This window comes from Schistocerca piceifrons, chromosome 3 (assembly GCF_021461385.2).
Source record: "Schistocerca piceifrons isolate TAMUIC-IGC-003096 chromosome 3, iqSchPice1.1, whole genome shotgun sequence".
Taxonomy (NCBI): Eukaryota; Metazoa; Arthropoda; class Insecta; order Orthoptera; family Acrididae; genus Schistocerca; species Schistocerca piceifrons.
Window position 1 is genome coordinate 873,585,907 of NC_060140.1, and position 20,915 is coordinate 873,606,821.

Sequence of the window (20,915 nt, forward strand, 5' to 3'; positions counted from 1 at the left end):
ATTGCTTAAGTGTGATCTGAATCTGTATTTGTTCCTGGGTATGCCTTACAGCCCATTTTATGACTTCAGAATCCATGTCTCAAGAATGGTGTAATCCAACTGGAATCTGCGTCTCCAGGACATTTCCAAATGCGTGTCCTCTATTTGTGGTTATTGAACAGTGTCTTTACTATTACTAGCTGATATTTGCTGCAGAACTCAACTAGTGAGCAGATTTTTCTTTATCGCTGTTACAGCTATTGTGATGTTTGTTATTTATGATGATAATGTCTAACAGTTGTTTTTATTTTTTCAAGTGAGGAAGATGAGGGAAGCGGATTAGAGTTCCGGCACCACAACAAAGTCAACTCATTTGTAGATGGAGATATTGCTGGTTTAAGAAGGAAGAAAGCATCAACTGTATCTACTTCTCTGATGCAAAAAGGTGTTGGCAGTTGGGAAAAACACACAAAAGGAATTGGAGCGAAGCTATTGTTGCAGGTCTTCTTCCTATTATATTTAAAACAAATTTAATTTTCTGTTCATTGTATTAGTAGTTGCTGTTAATAGTTATTGATCCTATTACTGCACAAAAGGTCTCTTGCTGCCATCTTCCTGCTCCCTCTCCTCTTCTCTAATCATCAACCTCACCCCCACACCCAGCAACACAGTTTGAGCACTTAACTTGTGGAGAACAGTTAGTTGTAAACTAGGCAATATCTCTCTCTCTCTCTCTCTCTCTCTCTCTCTCTCTCTCTCTCTCTCTCTCTCTCACTTGCTCACTTATTAACTCTACTCTACTGGACCCAGTGTTAATTATTTCCTCTAATTCTTTCAGATACTTCTCTTCCATTACACTCACTAGCCGGTGTCCTGTGTCTCCACCTACTCTGTTATGCAATTGCCAAATTCGGTTCTTACTTCTCCACACTCTCCCATTACCATTGCCCAATTTTTTCACTTTGCCTTCTCACACAGCGTCTCTGAGCCTCCTGCCCCACAGGTCTCAAGGTTATTGCAGCCTTTTTTCCCCTTTTCTCCTGCATTCCCTTCCCCTTTCCCCATCCTCCCTGTCCTTGCTCCTTCCCCCCTCTTGATGTTCTTGCTTATGTTGATCTGGCTATCCTCCTGGTTCCTCACATTTCTGTCTGCTCCACCCCTTTTTTCCTGGCTTTTTGGTCCCCCTTTGGGGTTTGACTTCCCATTCTGAATTTTGCCTCCATAGTGTGAGCCAACTGGGAAGAGCATATTACTTAGTGTCTTTGATGTGACCTTACCACCTCTCCCATCTTTTACTCTTGCCCTTGTCCTTTTCATGCTATGTAGCCAGCATTGTAGCCAGTTGGTGCGGTGGGGTCATTATGTACCGGTTTGCTTAAGCCCCTGACAACACAGTGATCATACGTCTGATACGTGAGCTGCTACCTCCCCATGCATGCCTAGTAATGGTTGCTTGTTATTCTTGAGCATCAGAACTCCTGGCAATGGCCACTATGCCAGACAGACCTTGCTGTGGCTAGGTGGCAACCGCTAGGAGAACCCCTAATTGGAGCGGGTGGTGTCAGGGTGGACACTTTGCATATGAAACGCATTAAACTCCAAAAAACTGCCTGTTCTTCCGCGACTCTCTCTTTAGTTGGGAATCGATCCTTTCACACTACTTCTTACGACCCTGTGGTCTTCCCTTCTGTAGCTACTCCCTGGGATTAGGACCAGGCTTGCTGACTTGCGGTGAAACCCATTCTCCAATCCCAGGTTTGCACCAGGACTGTTGGGGACACTTTCACTGCCACCAAGTCAATACTTTTTGTAGAAATAATTGAAAACAAGTTTGGCAAAGTGGACTCTCAGAGTAAGGTGCAGTCGAGTTCGCTGTTGATTAGAACTACTTCTGCCACCCAGTCTTCAAACCTTCGTGCCAGTGACCATCTTGGTGACATTCCAGTGTCCATTACTCCTCACTAGTTTTTTTATAGGGACCTCATCCTTCAAACTGATGAGGAACTCTGGGCCTATCTGGAACGGCAAGGTGTTCGTTTTGTTTGTCGTGTTCACCAAGGCCATAAGGACAGTTGCTTCGATACAGGTGCCTTTAGTCCAGCATTTGAGGGGGACACCCTCTCGGAGGAAGACAAGGGGTAGTTTCAAAGAACGTTTCAAGTGACATGTATCGAAAGTGTGACTGTCGCAGAGCAAGATATCGATTTTATTTACAGCGATCAGAACAACTATGACAGAAGACGAATGATGTGGATTTGAGTTGTAATATTGGCAACAACAAAAGCAATACATAAAAATTGTGCAATGGCGACATTAAATGTAATTTCACTTACCTTACTTATCATCAGTATCTTCATTCAGGACAATTCCATATTTTCTGTGTGCAGGCAGAAGAAGTCCTTTTTTTACATAGCTGGGGTATGCTCTAGCAACATCTGTTAAGAAAACAGGTAAAGTTTCACAGGGAAGTTTTTTACCATGTAGTTGAAAAATATACAGTTAATTTTTGTCTCCTGGCCATTTTTCTCCTCTGATGGCTGATTTCAGGGATTTCCGTAATCGCTAGATGTTTTGTGTGTGCACAGATGGAGCATCAAAAGACACGTATTTGACAGAATGGTTTACAAACTCATGGTGAAATCCCTCTTCCTTCAAAGTGTTGTATGATTTCCATCCATATTTAATGACATTGGTGCTTGGTGCTGGGCAAGATGAAGTTCTTAGTAAGAGGCACTAAAGTTTGTTTAGTCTTGGAATACACTTTCACAATGAAAAATTTTCTTGATTCTCTTTCTATGCCTCCATGTACCGAAATTTGTTCAGTTCCTTTGTTGAGAAGCCGTCCTTTCCCATATTTTCGAGTTGTTGTGTGTGACTCGTTTATTTCCACAATCTTGTTGACACCAGCTGTTGGACCACTGTAGTTAGTCACAATTACTTCTCAACAGAATCTGTAACAGTCACAAAACAGTATAAATGGACAGTCCACTTTCTGACTCTGTGTTTTACAGTATGTAATCTGTAACCCAGTAGGAAACTAAAATAATACTTTGCTGTATTGTCAGTTTAAAATTATCAAACCATGTGTTTTTCCTTATACTTGTTCTTTTCCAACATTTGCTGTGATACAACTGTAACAGGACTTCTTTTCCAACATTTGCTGTGATGCAACTGTAACAGGACTCGTGACCGCTACTTCTTGAACCTAGTTTGACGCAGTTCTCCCCTAGCAATCCACACAATTTCTAGTGTTGTGATTTGGGAGCAGATGGCCCTCACAACAGAATTCCAAATAATTTTCCATCATACTCAACCTAGGAATCAAATCATGCCACTTGAGTCTAACACTACTGGAAACTGTAGCTGCTTTGGTCATCTTGGTGAGAATACTAAAAATATTATTATTATTACTACTTATTATGTGTCAGTGCTGTTGCTTGAAGTGAGATTTTTTGCTGCAGGTTGTGTGTCATCACTGTAAACAGAATTGATATCTTACTCCAAGACAGTCGTGTGTTCAATATATATCACTTGCAAGCATTCTTGGAAATTACTGGTCAAGGTAATGGTTTACTGGTATTACTTGAAGCTGTATGTCCTGCCACACAAGAGGCGTTTTAGGTGTTTGTGTTTCTGGCATATGTCTTCCCCCTGTGCACCCAATACACTACTCAGTGAATGTAGATGCCCACTCTGTGAGGGGAGCTCCTATACTCCTCCACCCATGTGCATTAATTGTCATGGCCATCACTCCACGTTTGCTGGTTGGCCCGGGTTATATGAAGGGGAAGAAGATTCAGGAGTGTAAGTCCCTCGATCGTTTATTTTATTCTGAGGCTCATCAGAAATATGACCACCTTCACCCTGTCTCTGTGACATCTAACTTGGCCTCTGTTACATCCTTTTTCCCCTCCTCTCTGCTCCTCATCCCAGTCCTGAGCCCTCTGTTCTCTACCCTCTCTTGCAGTGCCCAAGCTATCCGCTCTGGGTGCTGTCCCCTATCTGGCCAAAGTGTACCCACTTAATAATAATAATAATAATAATAATGGTTTATTTGTCCATAATAACTTTTACAGTCGTGGACATAGTCAGTCGGTACATACATGAACAATAAAAATAGTTCAGTAGTAGAAATAAAGTACATACAACATAAAAATCCTTGATGGAGTACAAACATTTAGCAATTAACAGCTGCTTTAATTTTATTTTAAATATGTTTCCTTTTAACATTTTTATGGTATTTGGCAGTCTGTTGTAAAAAATCTTCCACCGGAAAATGGATTATGATCGGTTGCTTTCTTATTTCTGAATTTTATGTGGTAATCCTGTTTCTTCCTTGTATTATAACTGTGGATATCACTATTTATTATACTGTGCTCCATATTTTCTTTTACAAACAGTATAGTCCTTAGAACATATACTGAATACACTTCTTCGGCATCTCCTGGTGAGAGGCCCCCTCCCCCTTGCATCATCCTGATCAGAGGTCTGCTGCCACACGTTGCCAACAGGACCTACAGTCTGTGCACCCCAAGGTCACCCACTATCTTTTAGTTCCAGATCTAACTGAAGGCTGCTCTCTCTCTCTCTCTCTCTCTCTCTCTCTCTCTCTCTCTCTCTCTCTCTGGGCCCAGCCCTTCTCAACCTACAAAAAAGGAGAAGGAGAAGAATAGAAGAAGAAGAAGAATCATATGTGCTGGGACAAGACCCCTTCGGTGCTCCCAGAGGTGCTGTTTCCCCCCTGTTTGTGGATGTCGATCCATCCTTGCCAGTGACTGATGGCTATCTGACAGTGTGACTAGCTTCAGTTCATTCCCCTCCCATTTGGATCCCTGTTCTGTGCTTATTCTGTGGAATTGTAACATATTCTACAGTGACCTTCTGGAGTTGCAGCCTGTTATTTCTTTAACTCCACAGCTTTTCGTTTTCCAGGAATCTCATTTTACTGATGCCCCCTACTGACCCTTTGTGGATTCTGTGCTCTCTGTTGAAACTGGGTCAATCCTTTGGGGGCTAGCGTTTGCACATTGGTCCATATGGACATTGTTAGAACTGGGATCCACCTTTGTACCACATTGGAAGCAGTTGCTGTCCGGGTCCACTTGGACTCTGGGGTCTTGGTTTGCAATCTCTGTTTCCCTCCTGGCGGCCACCTTTACCTGCTGCCCTAATTGCCCCCCTTCAACAACTCCCCCCTCCCTTCCTTGTTTCTTCAGGATTTTAATGCCAATCAGCCCTTGTGGAGCAGTGCTTTTTCATCTTGTCATGGTCTCCTCATAGACTATTTTCTTGTGGACCACAGCCTGTGCCTTCTTAATGATGTTTCCCCTACCCAGTTTAGTGCTGCTTATAGCTCTTACTGTGCCATTGATCTTCTGCTCACTTCCCCTCCTCTTCTCCCTTCAGTACAATGTTCGCTGTGCATAATGACTATTTACCATTGATTCTGTCATCCCCCCCCCCTCCACCCCCCGTCCCCCTCCTGTGGCTTTCAGTCACTTTGATTGCCTGTATATGCACCCCAAGTTGTGTTTACCCCTCTTTGTCAGGCTGTAGTGATGTTATCTCTTATGTGCCTGATACGATTATTCAGGCTGCTGGCACTGCCACCTCCTTCTCGACAGGCCCTTTCGCTGCCGGCTAGTCCTGCAGTGGAACACAGCCATTGCCATTGCCATTCGTGATTACCGTTGAGTCTTGTGACGCCTTAAGTGACACCTATTCTATGACAGTCTCATTAACTTGCCACAGTCTGTTATTTAATCAAACTGAGCGAGTGGCTGTGTTGGGAATGCTTTGTCTCTGCACCCTCGAAGGCTTGTGTGCGGATGTGTTGTTTCTCGTGGAATACCTTGTGACCCATCTTGCATAGGCTTTGGCATCTGCCTTCTATCAGGCCGTCTTCTTCCTCTGGAAATAGCAGGCCGAAGATTCCTCCTTATGTTTTACTCCTTGTCAGGGTGAAATCCTCCAATGAATCTTATCTGGAATGAAATTTTTACTCTGCACCAGAGTGTGCACTGATATGAAACTTCCTGGTAGATTCAAACTGTGTGCCAGACCGAGGCTCAAACTCGGAAACTTTGCAAAGGTCCCCACTGTCTAATAAACTTCCTGCGATTAAGGGGACTCCGCCATGAGGTATTATTCTTTCACCCATCCTTTCCTGTCTTTATGTCAGCCATATCAGAGCAACCCATGGTTTTTTTAATCTGTAATGACCCCCTCCCCCCCTCCCCCCCCTCCCCCCTATGTAGTTACATGTTCCCCCTCACTGCCCTTGTTAGACTGCCCAGCGCCTTTTGCCCTACACACTAAACACGTACACCTACTTCCCATGTCACAGGTGTTAGTGGATGACCTTACGTGGTTACGTCCATCCATGGTTTTCATCGCAAAAGTAGTTTTCCTTCTTTCTGGAATTGGAGCCCCTCAGTTAGCATTGGCATTGTTGGGAGGCTTTTGGCCCTGCGTCCCTGCTGGCCCAGCTTTTGCCAACTTGCCCCTATAATTTGTCTGGTCTTTTGCACTGTTTTTTCCCCTTTTCTTGTATCTTCTTCCTCTGGTGTTGCCCCTGTTGTCATGATCGTGGTACGATGTGAGGATCAGAATGGGTTGGCAGCAGTGCTGGTGCCCCGTCACATGTAGTGCCTCTGGAGCACCCCCTGCTCTTGCCTCTCCATATCTCCCCACTCCCATTCTTTACTCTATTCTTCCTGCTACCCCAGCATTCATTCTACCTTTTTGTATGTCCACTTTCCTTTCCCTTTACCTGGACTGTGCTGTTGTTTGTCCAATAGTTTTTGCTACCTTGAATCGTGGACGCCATGACCTTGCTGTCTGGTCCCCTCTTCCACAACCCCTCTCTCTCACTCAGCCACCTACCCAACCAACCTCTCAGCCAGCCTTCCCCCTCCTTTGCTCCAACACACACACACACACACACACACACACACACACACACACAAACAGAGAGAGAGAGAGAGAGAGAGAGAGAGAGAGAGAGAGGAGGGGGGGGGGGAATGGGGGAGGGAGGTATGAATTGCCTTAAACACATATTTTAAATAAAAAAAAGGACACTAAATATGGATGAGAATTTTAACATTTGCAACTACATTCTGGGGATGTTTAATGCTGGAAATGAAATGAAAATTACCAGGAAGCTCATCATGAAAGACAAAAGTACTTGTGAAATATGCATACAACCTACTTATTATGATGTAAACGTAATAACCGAAGAAAAAGTAGCAAGTAACGGAGCCGAGCATTGTGTCGCAGTGGTAGGACATAGGATAGTGGTTCAAATAACCATTCAATTTTACATTTTTGTGGTTCCCATAAATTGCTTAAGGCCAATGTCAGAATGTAAGGCAAATGCCAGAACGATTCCTTTGAAAAAGAAACAGTCTGTATCTCCATCTGTACCCACTCCAAGCTTGTACTCTTGTCTCTAATGATCTTGTCAGCAGTGGAATGCTAAACCTTCCTTTCTTCTTTGTTTTGCAAATAATAGAATACCAGTTTAATAGTTTAAAATAAAACTGTTTTTGGACTTACTGAAAAACAAAGAAGTGAATTTCACTTGGTGGTACCATTTGCACACATATTACACCAGAATAAATAAAGTATTAATGTTTATGTTCTATTTTTAATAATTACTGGGATAAAATAACGAAGAATTTTTGTCTTTTGAGTAACAAAACAAATGATTTTCAATTACCAAAAGGTAAAAAGTGATTCCCAATATTATTATTGCACTTAACTGTTTTATGACATTATTTTTGAAATTAATATAATCTTTTGTCGCTGTGTTGTTTCAGATGGGTTTCCAGCCAGGAAAGGGCTTGGGAAAGGACCTCCAGGGTATCTCTGCACCTGTAGAAGCCCATTTACGCCGTGGAAGAGGCGCTATTGGTTAGTTTGATCATCAGTTTTGTTATTTGTTAAGCCATGTTTCAATGATTTCAACTAAACTGAGGTGGAGAAATATGTCTTACTGCATTTGACATGCATGTTAGGTATCTCGTATTTTACTGTTTGAGGTGTTGATGTACAGATTACCATGTCAGCAAAAATGGTATTGTAACTTGGTGTTTAGTTTGCCAGTAAACTGTCACTTGTTCATCAAAACATTTACCTAAAGATTCTCAAGGATCGCAAAAAAAGTGAAGGTTGGAACTTTTTTTGTTCTTGCCTTTGCAATGTTGTTGCTACATTTGATTTGTGCAGGCTGAAGGGCTCCTCTGTCTTTTGTATTATTTCATGGCAGTACTTGGTAAGCTCGTCATCAGTACCACAGTTTTTTATGGGCTAGCCTCCTCTCATTTTGTTTTACATCCATTCTCCTTGCAGATGTTTGAGATATCTATTGTGTTGCATTTTACTACATTTTCTGTGTCCTAGATTGCCTCTACAGATTGCTTCCAACTTCAAGACTGATTTAAAACTACATGCCAGCATGGGGTTTTAGAAGTGTTGTTTTCAGAATTGAGACTTTGAGGGCAGGACACACATCAAGTCTGGATAGCTTGCTCAGTAAATTTTGTCCACTAAAGGCAAGGTTGTTGATTAAAGTCAAGGATAGGCTCATAGTTTTAATCTGCCAGGAAGTTTCAAAACAATACACTCTCTGTTAGAGTGTGAATAATTCATTCTACATTGCTACCAAGTTTTTGCACAAAATACTTAGAACTTGACAAAGTAAGTTGGATCAAGAATAGCATTTCATTCTCATTCTTGCTGCCGGATGGGTCAACCTATTTGTTCTGGAGGGACAGTGCTCTGTTCTTTAAGAATGAAACATCATTTGCCTGTTTTCGTGTGGTTGGTAGTAGACTTGCAACACTGCAGAAACATCAGCACATGCACTTGGTTGCTTTGCAATTTTTCTCACACAATGTTACAAAATGTTAAGTAAAAAAAGTTGAGTTTTTTCGCACCTTATAGCCCCATTGGCCAGCTTTGTGGTGAACTGCTTATCATTTTGTTAATGGTCATACTTCCTGTAATATTTCAAAATTAAGTAACTCGCCACACGAAATTAGAATATTTTGCAGTGAAAAATAGGAGTCACTGTGAGTTCATGTTTAGTGCATATGAGGTCTGAGGTTGATGCCTATAAAATGTAGCTAAAACTTTCAGAAATTAACAATATGGGAAAATAATTCTCCTATTTGTATGTTGTCGTATGCCAAAAACTCATTTCGTTATCTCAGAGCAGTTATGTTACCATGTTATGAGTATTTTGCTCTCACTGTACCGTTTGCCTGTGTGAATGGAAATGAGTGAGAGTGAGTGAGTTTCATGTCCATAAATCATTTGCATTCTTTTATCAAAATGAAGTGTAACAAGTATGTTTACAGGATATGTGCACATGATTAGTGTTAACATTACTGAATACAGTATATGCAGCCACACGAAAAAACAACACTGATAGCCCTAGTAATGGGTAATGGTCATTTTTCCCTCTAGTGGTGTAGGTATGGACCTCACTGTTCTTCTCAGATTGTGATGAATTATTTATGACAAATTTTATTGATGCTCTTCACCATATAGCAGAGATGCTGAGTTGCAGATAGACACAACAAAAAGACCGCAACAAAATAAGCTTTCAGCCAACGAGGCCTTTGTCAAAAATAGACTACACACACACACACACACACACACACACACACACACACACAGTCTTCCCATCTGAAGCCAGACACTTGTTGTGTCTATCTGCGACTCAGCATATCCGCTGTGTGGAGAGTAGCAACTATTGTTTTCATAATATTGTTACATTCCATCCTGGATTTTCCATTGTTTGAATTTCATTAGCAAATATATGTATTGTGATGGCACAGTTAAAATGCCTAGCTCCTTGAAGAGATACGTTCATGCAGGGTGTATATGACCCAGGACAACCGGGAGATCCGGGAAAAACCTGGGAATTTTTTCATCCGGGAGAAAACCAGGAAAAACCCGGGAATTTTTTAGAATTCCGGGAATTTTTCATTGTTTTAGTTTTCCGTTAAATTTTGACTGGTAAAAACAGATACTGTAACAAAGGATAGTACTGTATCCCGCTACTGCAGAAGAACACTTCAACAATAGAACATAAACGAGAGAAAAAAACGAAAATAACTTAAATTGCAAAGGAAATGCGCCATATACAACAACAACACACAGTGCTCATGCAAGCGTGTGCCAACAGCAAAATGTGTCAAAGGCTTTAGGAAGACTATGCAATGCTTCATAACAACAAATTGCCTCTGATGAGCGTGAAGTCACAACTGTTCACATTTAGATTTGTTTTAGTAGTTACGAGCGAGCTCATGCGCATGCCCAGTTGAGTCAGATTCTCCCGCTTCTGGCTACAGCAATGTGGCTGTTGGCTGTGCAAGCAGTCGCAGCAAGCAGCTGGATGCTACCGGGAAAAGGGGGCGCCAAATTCATATTCTTGAGGAAAAAAAACTTGTTTCACAAAGCGCCTAGCATCCAGCACACATTGGTCTATCGATCATTCATATGATTTTGAAACTCATTCCTGTTGGTTTTTGAATATTTTTGAAAGCATTTTAAGTTGATTTCTGAATGAATCGTAAGTTGATTTTTGAATGCGTGCATAGTGTACGTGATGTCTCTATCAGGAGAATACTCGTCGCATCTAGAAATAAACTTTCCACAGACAACAGGTGACGTGGCTATATGAACTGAGTGGAGTAAAGCTGAATGGATGAATACCAATTGCTGTCTGATTATGTGGTTGATTGGGTTTGCGAATGATCAGCATTCTTATAATTACTAGCGAAATCCACAGATTCAGACTACCAGAATGGAAATTAGCGACTAACAGGAATAACAGGTGAGAAAGATTACGTATTATCTTCTCGGTGTATCCAAGAAAGTGAAATTTTGACAAATTTTTTCGCTAGATCGCTACGCTAGTAAGGACCAGTTGAACAGTCCCCGGCTAGCAGCCGCTTAAGTTCTATCCTGGAAGCAGCGTGTAAAACGTGTTGTACGAAGACGTAATAACGCCTAACCGGAAAATAATCACGGGATAACTAAATCTGTGATTCTGACAGGGTTAGTAAAGCTAATCAACGAACAAATTTTGACAATGACAAGAATAGCGACAGAATTGGTGATGGCGAAATTGTTAGAACGAGGAAGGAGAAGAAACTGGGACATCACACAAATTATGGAAGAATAAGACAATTCCTATTTTATATAAAAATTTCTTAATACTACTTTTCGATCTCATGCTTGAGAAACTGGTGCATATGATTGAAATGTGAAACTATTTCCTACCATAAAGCTTTTTGCTTGTAGTAGGCCTAATAGGCATTTGATAGTGCTACTTCGTGAATTATATTCTGTTGTGTTATAAAAATGACCATTTGTGCCAAAACAGTCTCGTTTACTTTGCATGTGTTACAAAATTGGTGCAATGTTAGAAAGGCCTATTTTGTTTTATTTAGCAGACAGTGACAAAATAGATGTAATATGATCGAGAAACCGCACCAGTCTTGAGTATTATTTGTATTAACAGCTTTTTCAGTATTAGAAAATGACATTTAGATTTTTCATGTAGCAAAACATTTGACGAACTTTGATGAGGTGATAGACTATTTCGCAGAAAGAAAAGCATGCCATGATTATAGGGGAAAACGATGCTAGGAGCTAAGGATTGAAGAAATGTGTACTTTTTTTGCTTGTTTCTTGTCTTTATTGGTTTTATGTATCCTATATTTAATTTTATGTCACACAAAACAGCAAGTTATTAGCTAATAGGCAATGAAGAGTGCAAATTTTCTGAAGAGTTCTTGTCCTCCTGATTACTAATAATCCCATTCGCTAATAATTGCGAGTTGTTGTTGTTGGTTTTTTTTTTTTTTTTTTTTTTTTTTTTTTTTTTTTTTTTTTTAAAAAAAAAAGAGGGGCAGGCTGTCAAACCGGTTGACTGGGAGCAGGAGAGGCACCACAGGACATTTTAATTTCCACTATCCTGAATATAGTTTGATGACACCCATTACAAAATAAACACGTTTGAATACCACAGAGCGAAATAAAAGTGACATGCGATACAAGAATGCTGTCTGAAGAGGTGTGTCACTGCACTTTGGCACACTTAAGACCAAACAACATGTATTACGTTGCCTGGAACACATATGTTGTATGTTTCAGAGTTTTCAGAAAGATGTGTGCTACAAGATGAGCATATTTTGAAAATTCGATTTTTTTAAATATTGACCCGATTAGCAAATATCGTAGATTCGGGGCTGATGCGCAGAGCAGTCTGAGTTATAGTGGGTAGTCTCCATGTGACCCGTGTTTACATTTAGTGATTTTGTTGTTCGGAAATGTGTGTGATATCTTATGGGACTTAACTGCTAAGGTCATCAGTCCCTAAGCTTAAGCACTACTTGACCTAAATTATCCTAAGGACAAACGCACACACCCATGCCCGAGGGAGGATGCAAACCTCCGCCGGGACCAGCCGCACAGTCCATGACTGCAGCACCTCAGATCGCTCAGCTAATCCTGCGCCGCGATTTTGCTGCTTCTCCTTCATTTACTCTCATGTCAAATGAAAACAAAACGGATATGTATGGCCGGGAGCTATCAAGTGAATTAAAATACATTCACATAATTACGGAAGGCTAAAATACGTTATTAGTTTCAGATTTTATTTCCACCTTTCTGACAGTCAAGCATTAAACGCCTTGCAGATCAATGAAGTTATTTTTGTCTGTTTGCTAAAGAAATTTGACTTTTATTAACCTTTTCTGCAGAGGCAGTCAATGTATTTGAAACGAAATGTTTAATTCCACAGTACTGGCTAGTTTCAACTGTTCGCTGCATTTCAGGTGCACGTTTACATCTTCTATCATGTATGGCATTATACCATAATAAAAGAACCACACATGATATAATACAGTATTGGTGCTCCAAGAAAATTTACATCCAAAAACCACACTGAAAAGCTTAATATCAGTTCGAGGTCTACTTCATTGGGAATCTGGACATATGAATGTGCACTTTAAGTATACATTTTAAATGTGCATATTTTAGTACGGTTCATGAAATACCGATGCTCTTGGAGTATCCTCTGATGTCTTGTTTCTTTTATGACATAATGTATGATCTTTCAATGTTTTACATGTACGTATGTACGGGCTTCCAGTGTCACGGTAGCTGCGCAAGCGCGGTGTCACCTGTTACCTGCGCTCTCTGACAACTGCTGAAACGAACCTATTTCTAACAGGTCGCGGGAAAATATTGCGAATGGTGGTTTGAAAAGAGTTACTTTCAAAGTAAATATCCTTTTACGTAAGTCGAACTATGTGCGAGAATGTACTTTGAATTTCTTGAATCATAGAGCGTTTGACTCTCATTTAAAAATCAACTCTTTGATGACGAGCCATTTAGAAGAATTTTGAACCCTGAAGGTCAGACATTTATGTCATTATTAAAAATTTCACTGGCACATTTGTGTGATATATCTTAAACTGTAACACGCGCAAAAAAGATCAACATTATATATCCGCTGTCATCGGCTGGCGAGATCACGTGACATGAGCTATTACTGGCTTATAAAAGCGCATCATCGATTTAAATAATTCGGAAAGTAGCATGCGGTGTTTGGTGGAATTCCAATGTATACTTTCGTAATATGAAAATCTGCGGCATACATGTTGCTGCACATCAGAGATATTTCCAAAACGTGTCTTTTTCACTGAGTTTAGTTTCCTAAAGTGCGGAAATTCAACGCCCGTGTATAAAACCATAACCATTCAAAGTACTGATAAGTTTTGCAGGGAAAATATACTGTCACTTTACACAGAAAAGTGTGTTTTAACCTGGGAGAAAATCCGGGAATTTTTTTTTTCCTTGTCCACGTATACACCCTGTCGTGACACCTGCAGGCCAACAACACAAGTTATTCTTACTGATTGCTTCTGTGCAGTCAGTACTTTCTTTCTAAGTGGTGAGTTACCCCAGAAATTTATTCTGTAAGACATTATTGAGTGGAAATACACAAAATATGTTAGGAGGTTGATTTTTTTTTATTTCCAAAACTAGCAATTATATGAAGAGCAAAAGTGGGTGAACTTAATTATTTGAGAGGCTTAGTAATATTCTTTTTTCAATTCAAGTTCTCATTGGTATGTACAACAAAAAAATTTGTAGCACTCTTCCCTGTTTAATGACACCTGTTCATGCAGTACATCAATTATTGGTATGACTCTGTGTGTTGTACGAATTGAATGTAGTGTTTTTTCAAAACTTAGGTAGAGTCCTTTTCTGAGAACCCCTTAATAATTCTTTGAAAAATGATATTTACAGTCTCTTTTGTGGCATTCTCTCTAATGGGATTTATCATAACACTAGTGTCATCTGCAAAAAGTACCAATTTTGCTTGTTGAATGTTAAGTGGAAGGTCATTCACACACATAAGGCATTTGACTGTGTAAATCACAATATCCTTTTAAGTAAACTAGAATATTATAGTGTAACAGGAAATGCTGCAAAATGGTTCAAATCTTATATCTCTGGCAGGAAACAAAGGGTGTTATTAGGAAAGAGCTTGATACATGTCTATCAGGCATCATCCAACTGGGAACTAATTACATGTGGGGTCCCACAAGGTTCCATTTTGGGGCCCTTACTTTTTCTTGTGTATATCAATGACCTTTCATCAGTAACATTACCAGATGCCAAGTTTGTTTTGTTTGCCGATGATACAAACATTGCAATAAATAGCAAATCAAGTGTAGTCTTAGAAAGATCAGCCAATAAAATATTTGTGGACATTAATCACTGGTTCCTAGCCAATTCTTTGTCACTAAACTTTGAAAAAACACACTACATGCAGTTCAGAACTTGTAAGGGGTGTCCCAAGAGTATATGTCTAACATATGATAACAAGAAGATAGAAGAAGTGGACAGTGTTAAATTCTTGGGATTACAGCTTGAGAATAAATTCAATTGGGAGGAGCACACCACAGAACTGCTGAAGCGTCTTAACAAATCTCTGTTTGCAATGCGAATTTTGTCAGACGTAGGGGATATAAAAATGAAAAAGCTGGCATACTATGCTTACTTTCATTCCATAATGTCATATGGGATTATTTTTTGGGTAATTCATCAAGCCAAGCTAAAGTTTTCCGGGCACAAAAACGTGCAGTAAGAATTATATGTGGTGTGAACTCAAGAACATCCTGCAGAAGCCTGTTTAGGGAACTAGGGATACTAACTACAGCTTCCCAGTATATTTATTCCTTAATGAAATTTGTCATTAAAAATATATCACTTTTTCAAACCAACAGCTCAATTCATGGAATCAATACTAGAAATAAGAATAATCTTCACAAGAATTTAAAGTCACTTAGTCTTGTACAAAAAGGTGTGCATTATTCAGGAACACACATTTTCAATAACTTGCCAGCAGCCATAAAAAGCTTAACAACCAATGAAATTCAGTTTAAGAGAAGCCTAAAGGATTTATTGGTGGCCAACTCCTTCTACTCCATTGATGAATTTCTTAGTAAAGCCAACTGATTTGTATATAAGTACAACATAACTTCTGCACAATTTCAGTGCAGTAATGTGTTCACTGAAAATTTGTGTGCGTGTGTAAGTATAATCTAACTTCTGCACCATTTCAGTGCAGTAATGTGTTCATTGTAAATAAGTATTACAGTAGTTGTATTACATGTTTATTACCTTATAAATAAATAAAAAACGTTTTTTATTTTAAATTCAGTGCATTAGTATTTGTAAAATGACTCTTAGTGTTCATTAAAAATGACGATCATTCCACTTGGGACCTGTGGAATGGTACATTAGCTTATTTGTTTTAGTTGTAAATATTTGTCATGTATTGTTGTTTTTCTGACATGTTCCACATCCAGGAGGACCTCCTCACTACGGATCAATTGGAATGAAAGTAAATCTAATCTAATCTAAAAAAATCTAATCAAGAGTGGGTCCAAAATTGTGCCCTGGAGGAACTCCCTGTACGACTTCTCCCCAGTCACTAAAATTTTCTATACCTGGCGCTAAAATTTTCTGCACCTCTAGCATTGTTCGAATTAATGAGCACCACTTTTTGTGTTCAATTTGTTAAGTATGATTCAAACCAGTTGTGTGTAAACCCATTGATTCCATAAAACTTGAGTGTTTGTTAAGAGTGTAACATGATTTACACGGTAAACTGCCATGGAAAGATCACAAAATTTCCAACTGGCAGTGTTATATTTAAGCCTTGTAATACTTGATGAGTGACTCTGTTGTTGTTGTTGTTGTTGTGGTCTTCAGTCCTGAGACTGGTTTGATGCAGCTCTCCATGCTACTCTATCCTGTGCAAGCTTCTTCATTTCCCAGTACCTACTGCAACCTACATCCTTCTGAATCTTCTTGGTGTATTCATCTCTTGGTCTCACTCTACGATTTCTACCCGCCACGCTGCCCTCCAATACTAAATTGGTGATCCCTTGATGCCTCAGAACATGTCCTACCAACCGATCACTTCTTCTGGTCAAGTTGTGCCACAAACTTCTCTTCTCCCCAATCCTATTCAATACTTCCTCAATAGTTATGTGATCTACCCATCTAATCTTCAGCATTCTTCTGTAGCACCACATTTCGAAAGCTTCTATTCTTTTCTTGTCTAAACTAAACTATTTATCGTCCATGTTTCACTTCCATACATGGCTACACTCCATACAAATACTTTCAGAAACGACTTCCTGACACTTAATCAATACTCGATGTTAACAAATTTCTCTTCTTCAGAAACGCTTTCCTTGCCATTGCCAGTCTACATTTTATATCCTCTCTACTTCGACCATCATCAGTTATTTTGCTCCCCAAATAGCAAAACTCGTTTACTACTTTAAGTGCCTCATTTCCTAATCTAATTCCCTCAGCATCACCCGACTTAATTCGACTACATTCCATTATCCTCGTTTTGCTTTTGTTGATGTTCATCTTACATCCTCCCTTCAAGACACCATCCATTCCGTTCAACCGCTCTTCCAAGTCCTTTGCTGTCTCTGACAGAATTACAATGTTATTGGCAAACCTCAATGTTTTTATTTCTTCTCCATGGATTTTAATACCTACTCCGAATTTTTCTTTTGTTTCCTTTACTGCTTGCTCAATATACAGATTGAATAACATCGGGGAGAGGCTACAACCCTGTCTCACTCCCTTCCCAACCACTGCTTCCCTTTCATGCCCCTCAACTCTTATAACTGCCATTTGGTTTCTATACAAATTGTAAATAGCCTTTCGCTCCCTGTATTTTACGCCTGCCACTTTCAGAATTTGAAAGAGAGTATTCCAGTCAACATTGTCAAAAGCTTTCTCTAAGTCTACAAATGCTAGAAACGTAGGTTTTCCTTTCCTTAATCTAGCTTCTAAAATTTCATCTTCATCTACATCCTCTTCCATTTCCAAAATATTGTCCTCAAGTACATCGCCCTTGTATAGACCCTCTATATATTCCTTCCACCTTTCTGCTTTCCCTTCTTTGCTTAGAACTGGGTTTCCATCTGAGCTCTTGATATTCATACAAGTGGTTCTCTTTTCTCCAAAGGTCTCTTTAATTTTTCTGTAGGCAGTATCTATCTTACCCCTAGTGATATATGCCTCTACATCCTTACATTTATTCTCTAGCCATCCCTGCTTAGCCATTTTGCACTTCCTGTCGATCTCATTTTTGAGACGTTTGTATTCCTTTTTGCCTGCTTCATTTACTGCATTTTTATATTTTCTCCTTTCATCAGTTAAATTCAATATTTCTTCTGTTACCCAAGGATTTCTACTAGCCCTAGTCTTTTTACCTACTTGATCCTCTGCTGCCTTCACTACTTCATCCCTCAAAGCTACCCATTCTTCTTCTACTGTATTTCTTTCCCCCATTCCTGTCAATTGTTCCCTTACGCTCTCCCTGAAACTCTGTACAACCTCTGGTTCTTTCAGTTTATCCAGGTCCCATCTCCTTAAATTACCACCTTTTCAGTTTTAATCTACATTTCATAACCAATAGATTGTGGTCAGAGTCCACATATGCCCCTGGAAATGTCTTACAATTTAAAACCTGGTACCTAAATCTCTGTCTTACCATTATATAATCTATCTGATACCTTTTAGTATCTCCAGGGGTCTTCCATGTATACAACCTTCTTTCATGATTCTTGAACCAAGTGTTAGCTATGATTAAGTTATGCTCTGCACAAAATTCTACCGGGCGGCTTCCTCTTTCATTTCTTACCCCCAATCCATATTCACCTACTACGTTTCCTTCTCTCACTTTTCCTACTACCGAATTCCAGTCACCCATGACTATTAAATTTTCGTCTCCCTTCACTATCTGAATAATTTCTTTTATTTCATCATACATTTCTTCAATTTCTTCGTCATCTGCAGAGCTAGTTGGCATATAAACTTGTACTACTGTAGTAGGCGTGGGCTTCGTGTCTATCTTGACCACAATAATGTGTTCACTATGCTGTTTGTAGTAGCTTACCCGCATTCCTATTTTTTTAATTCATTATTAAACCTACTCCTGCATTACCACTATTTGACTTTGTATTTATAACCCTGTATTTGCCTGACCAAAAGTCTTGTTCCGCCTGCCAGCGAACTTCACTAATTCCCACTGTATCTAACTTTAACCTATCCATTTCCCTTTTTAAATTTTCTAACCTACCTGCCCGATTAAGGGATCTGACATTCCACGCTCCGATCCGTAGAACGCCAGTTTTCTTTCTCCTGATAACGACGTCCTCTTGAGTAGTCCCCGTCCGGAGATTCGAATGGGGGACTATTTTACCTCCAGAATATTTTACCCAAGAGGACGCCATCATCATTAACCATATAGTAAAGCTGCATGCCCTCGGGAAAAATTACGGCCGTAGTTTCCGCTTGCTTTCAGCCGTTCGCAGTACCAGCACAGCAAGGCCGTTTTGGTTATTGTTACAAGGCCAGATCAGTCAATCATCCAGACTGTTGCCCCTGCAACTACTGAAAAGGCTGCTGCCCCTCTTCAGGAACCACTCGTTTGTCTGGCCTCTCAACAGATACCCCTCCGTTGTGGTTGCACTTACGGTACGGCTATCTTTATCGCTGAGGCACGCAAGCCTCCCCACCAATGGCAAGGTCCATGGTTCATGGTGGTGGGGTGGGGGGGGGGGGGGGGGGTGACTCTATAAATAGCATTCTTAGGTGAGCAACCCTTCTGAATTCCAAAGTGTGACACTACTTATTAAATTAGACTTTTTCAGAATTCTGTTTGAAATTCCATCAGCACTACATGAGCTATTGTTTTTTAGATTTTTTTTTTATAATTCTGTCAGTTTCAGTGTAGGATGTGGGTGCTACTTCTAGTTGCTTTAAGATTTGTAGAATGATATTTTTATGATCACATGACATTTTCAGTGTAAGCAGGAGGTGATCTTCTGTATTTTGAGAGTCTAGTGTCCTTTTAGAATACTTTGTTACCAAGATTACTTAATAACCACTTTCCCAAAATGACATCCTTCTGAGACATTTTTCAATTTTGGGAAAAGAGAGAAGTCTCTAGGACTCAGATCAAGTGAATTGGGGGAAGGGTGCAGCTTGTACAACAACAGGAATGCATTTTAGGTTTCTGTGATGGAAGTGACCATGTGACACGGGGCATAGGTCATGATGCAGCATCTACTTGTCTGCAATGTCCGATCTCACCCGATTCAACCTTTTGCTGAGTCTCTCAAAGACATGTTTTTAAAATACTTGATTGATAGTTTATTGTAGGTATCCCAGTAGGTTCACAACTCTTTGGTGAGTACATACTTCGCTACCAAAGGGCCTCACCCTTTGCAGCATTACTTCCTTTCCTTGCTGCAGGCTTATACTTCCAGTATCCCTTTCCCCCTCTGCCTCTCCATCAAATGGTTTTCTTGGTGCGGATTCTGCTTGTACTTGGCTTATGAATTGGGACTTGAGTTTCCACTTCAGATGTTTTCTACAACTTTCATTAAATATATGGTCTCCATTGTTGGGTTTGACCTGCCAGCAATTTTCAAAATTCTCAAGAAGTGCGGATTGTGCAGAGAAGGTCGCCAGATGCGGTGTGTGCGCTATTTTTGTGCCCTTTCATATTTGCACCCTTCCCTTTAATAAGGTAATACACCTAAAACCCAGCACAGTAGCCATCCTTTGGGGAAGGGGTTGTCAGGTAAGCCCCTGACTACACAGGCATCACACTGTTGGTGCCTGAGCTAAAAACTTCCCGTATATGCCAAAGAGATGTTACTGTCGTGATTGGGGGACTGGGACTCCAAGCAATGGATGTCTGGCCAGGTAGTCGTTGCTGAGCCTGCGTTGTGCCCATGGAGAAAGACCCCATTTGGAGGGGTGGTACCATGGCACATGAACCACAAATGCAGCAGATGAAGTTATCTCCCACTGGTGACCATACAGCCGCAGCAGTCTCTATGGAAGAAAAGTCTTTGTTCAGTGTAAAGAGATATAACACTAAAATGTTTCCTTCTTTTGCTACGCATTGGTAGGAACGTAGAGTGAAGTGGCTAGCAGAGGAATGCTTCCTGCAATACTTAGTTTGCACAAGGGCTTATGGTGATTCCTTCTTGGTCGCAAAGCCCTTATTGTGTGTGAAGAACTTAGAAGACAAGTTTGGGGAATTTTGGTATCCATCTCTAAAATGAAAATTATCAGTTTTGATCAAAACAGCATCCCCTGCTCAGTCATGGGCACTGCTCACTTGTATAAGTTGAGTGACGTACTGGAGGCTGTCACTCCCAATAATAGTCTAAATATGGTTCAGGGCATCATTTCTCACTGAGACCACCTCTTGCAATCTGATGAGCTGCACTCCAACTTTACCAACGGGTGTACACTTTATCTTCGTGTCCATAGAGGGCCGAAGGATGGTAGGG

General features: G+C 40.3%; 1 protein-coding gene across 1 annotated transcript in view; it reads left to right on the forward strand.

Moving 5' to 3' along the window:
* LOC124789334 (tuftelin-interacting protein 11) overlaps positions 1–20,915 on the forward strand; it is a 150,423-nt gene that overhangs the window by 41,199 nt on the left and 88,309 nt on the right. Inside the window, exons 4-5 of the mRNA XM_047256653.1 lie at positions 297–480; positions 7,800–7,893. Of these exons, the coding sequence (XP_047112609.1) occupies positions 297–480; positions 7,800–7,893 (278 nt within the window). The remainder of the gene's footprint in view (positions 1–296; positions 481–7,799; positions 7,894–20,915) is intronic.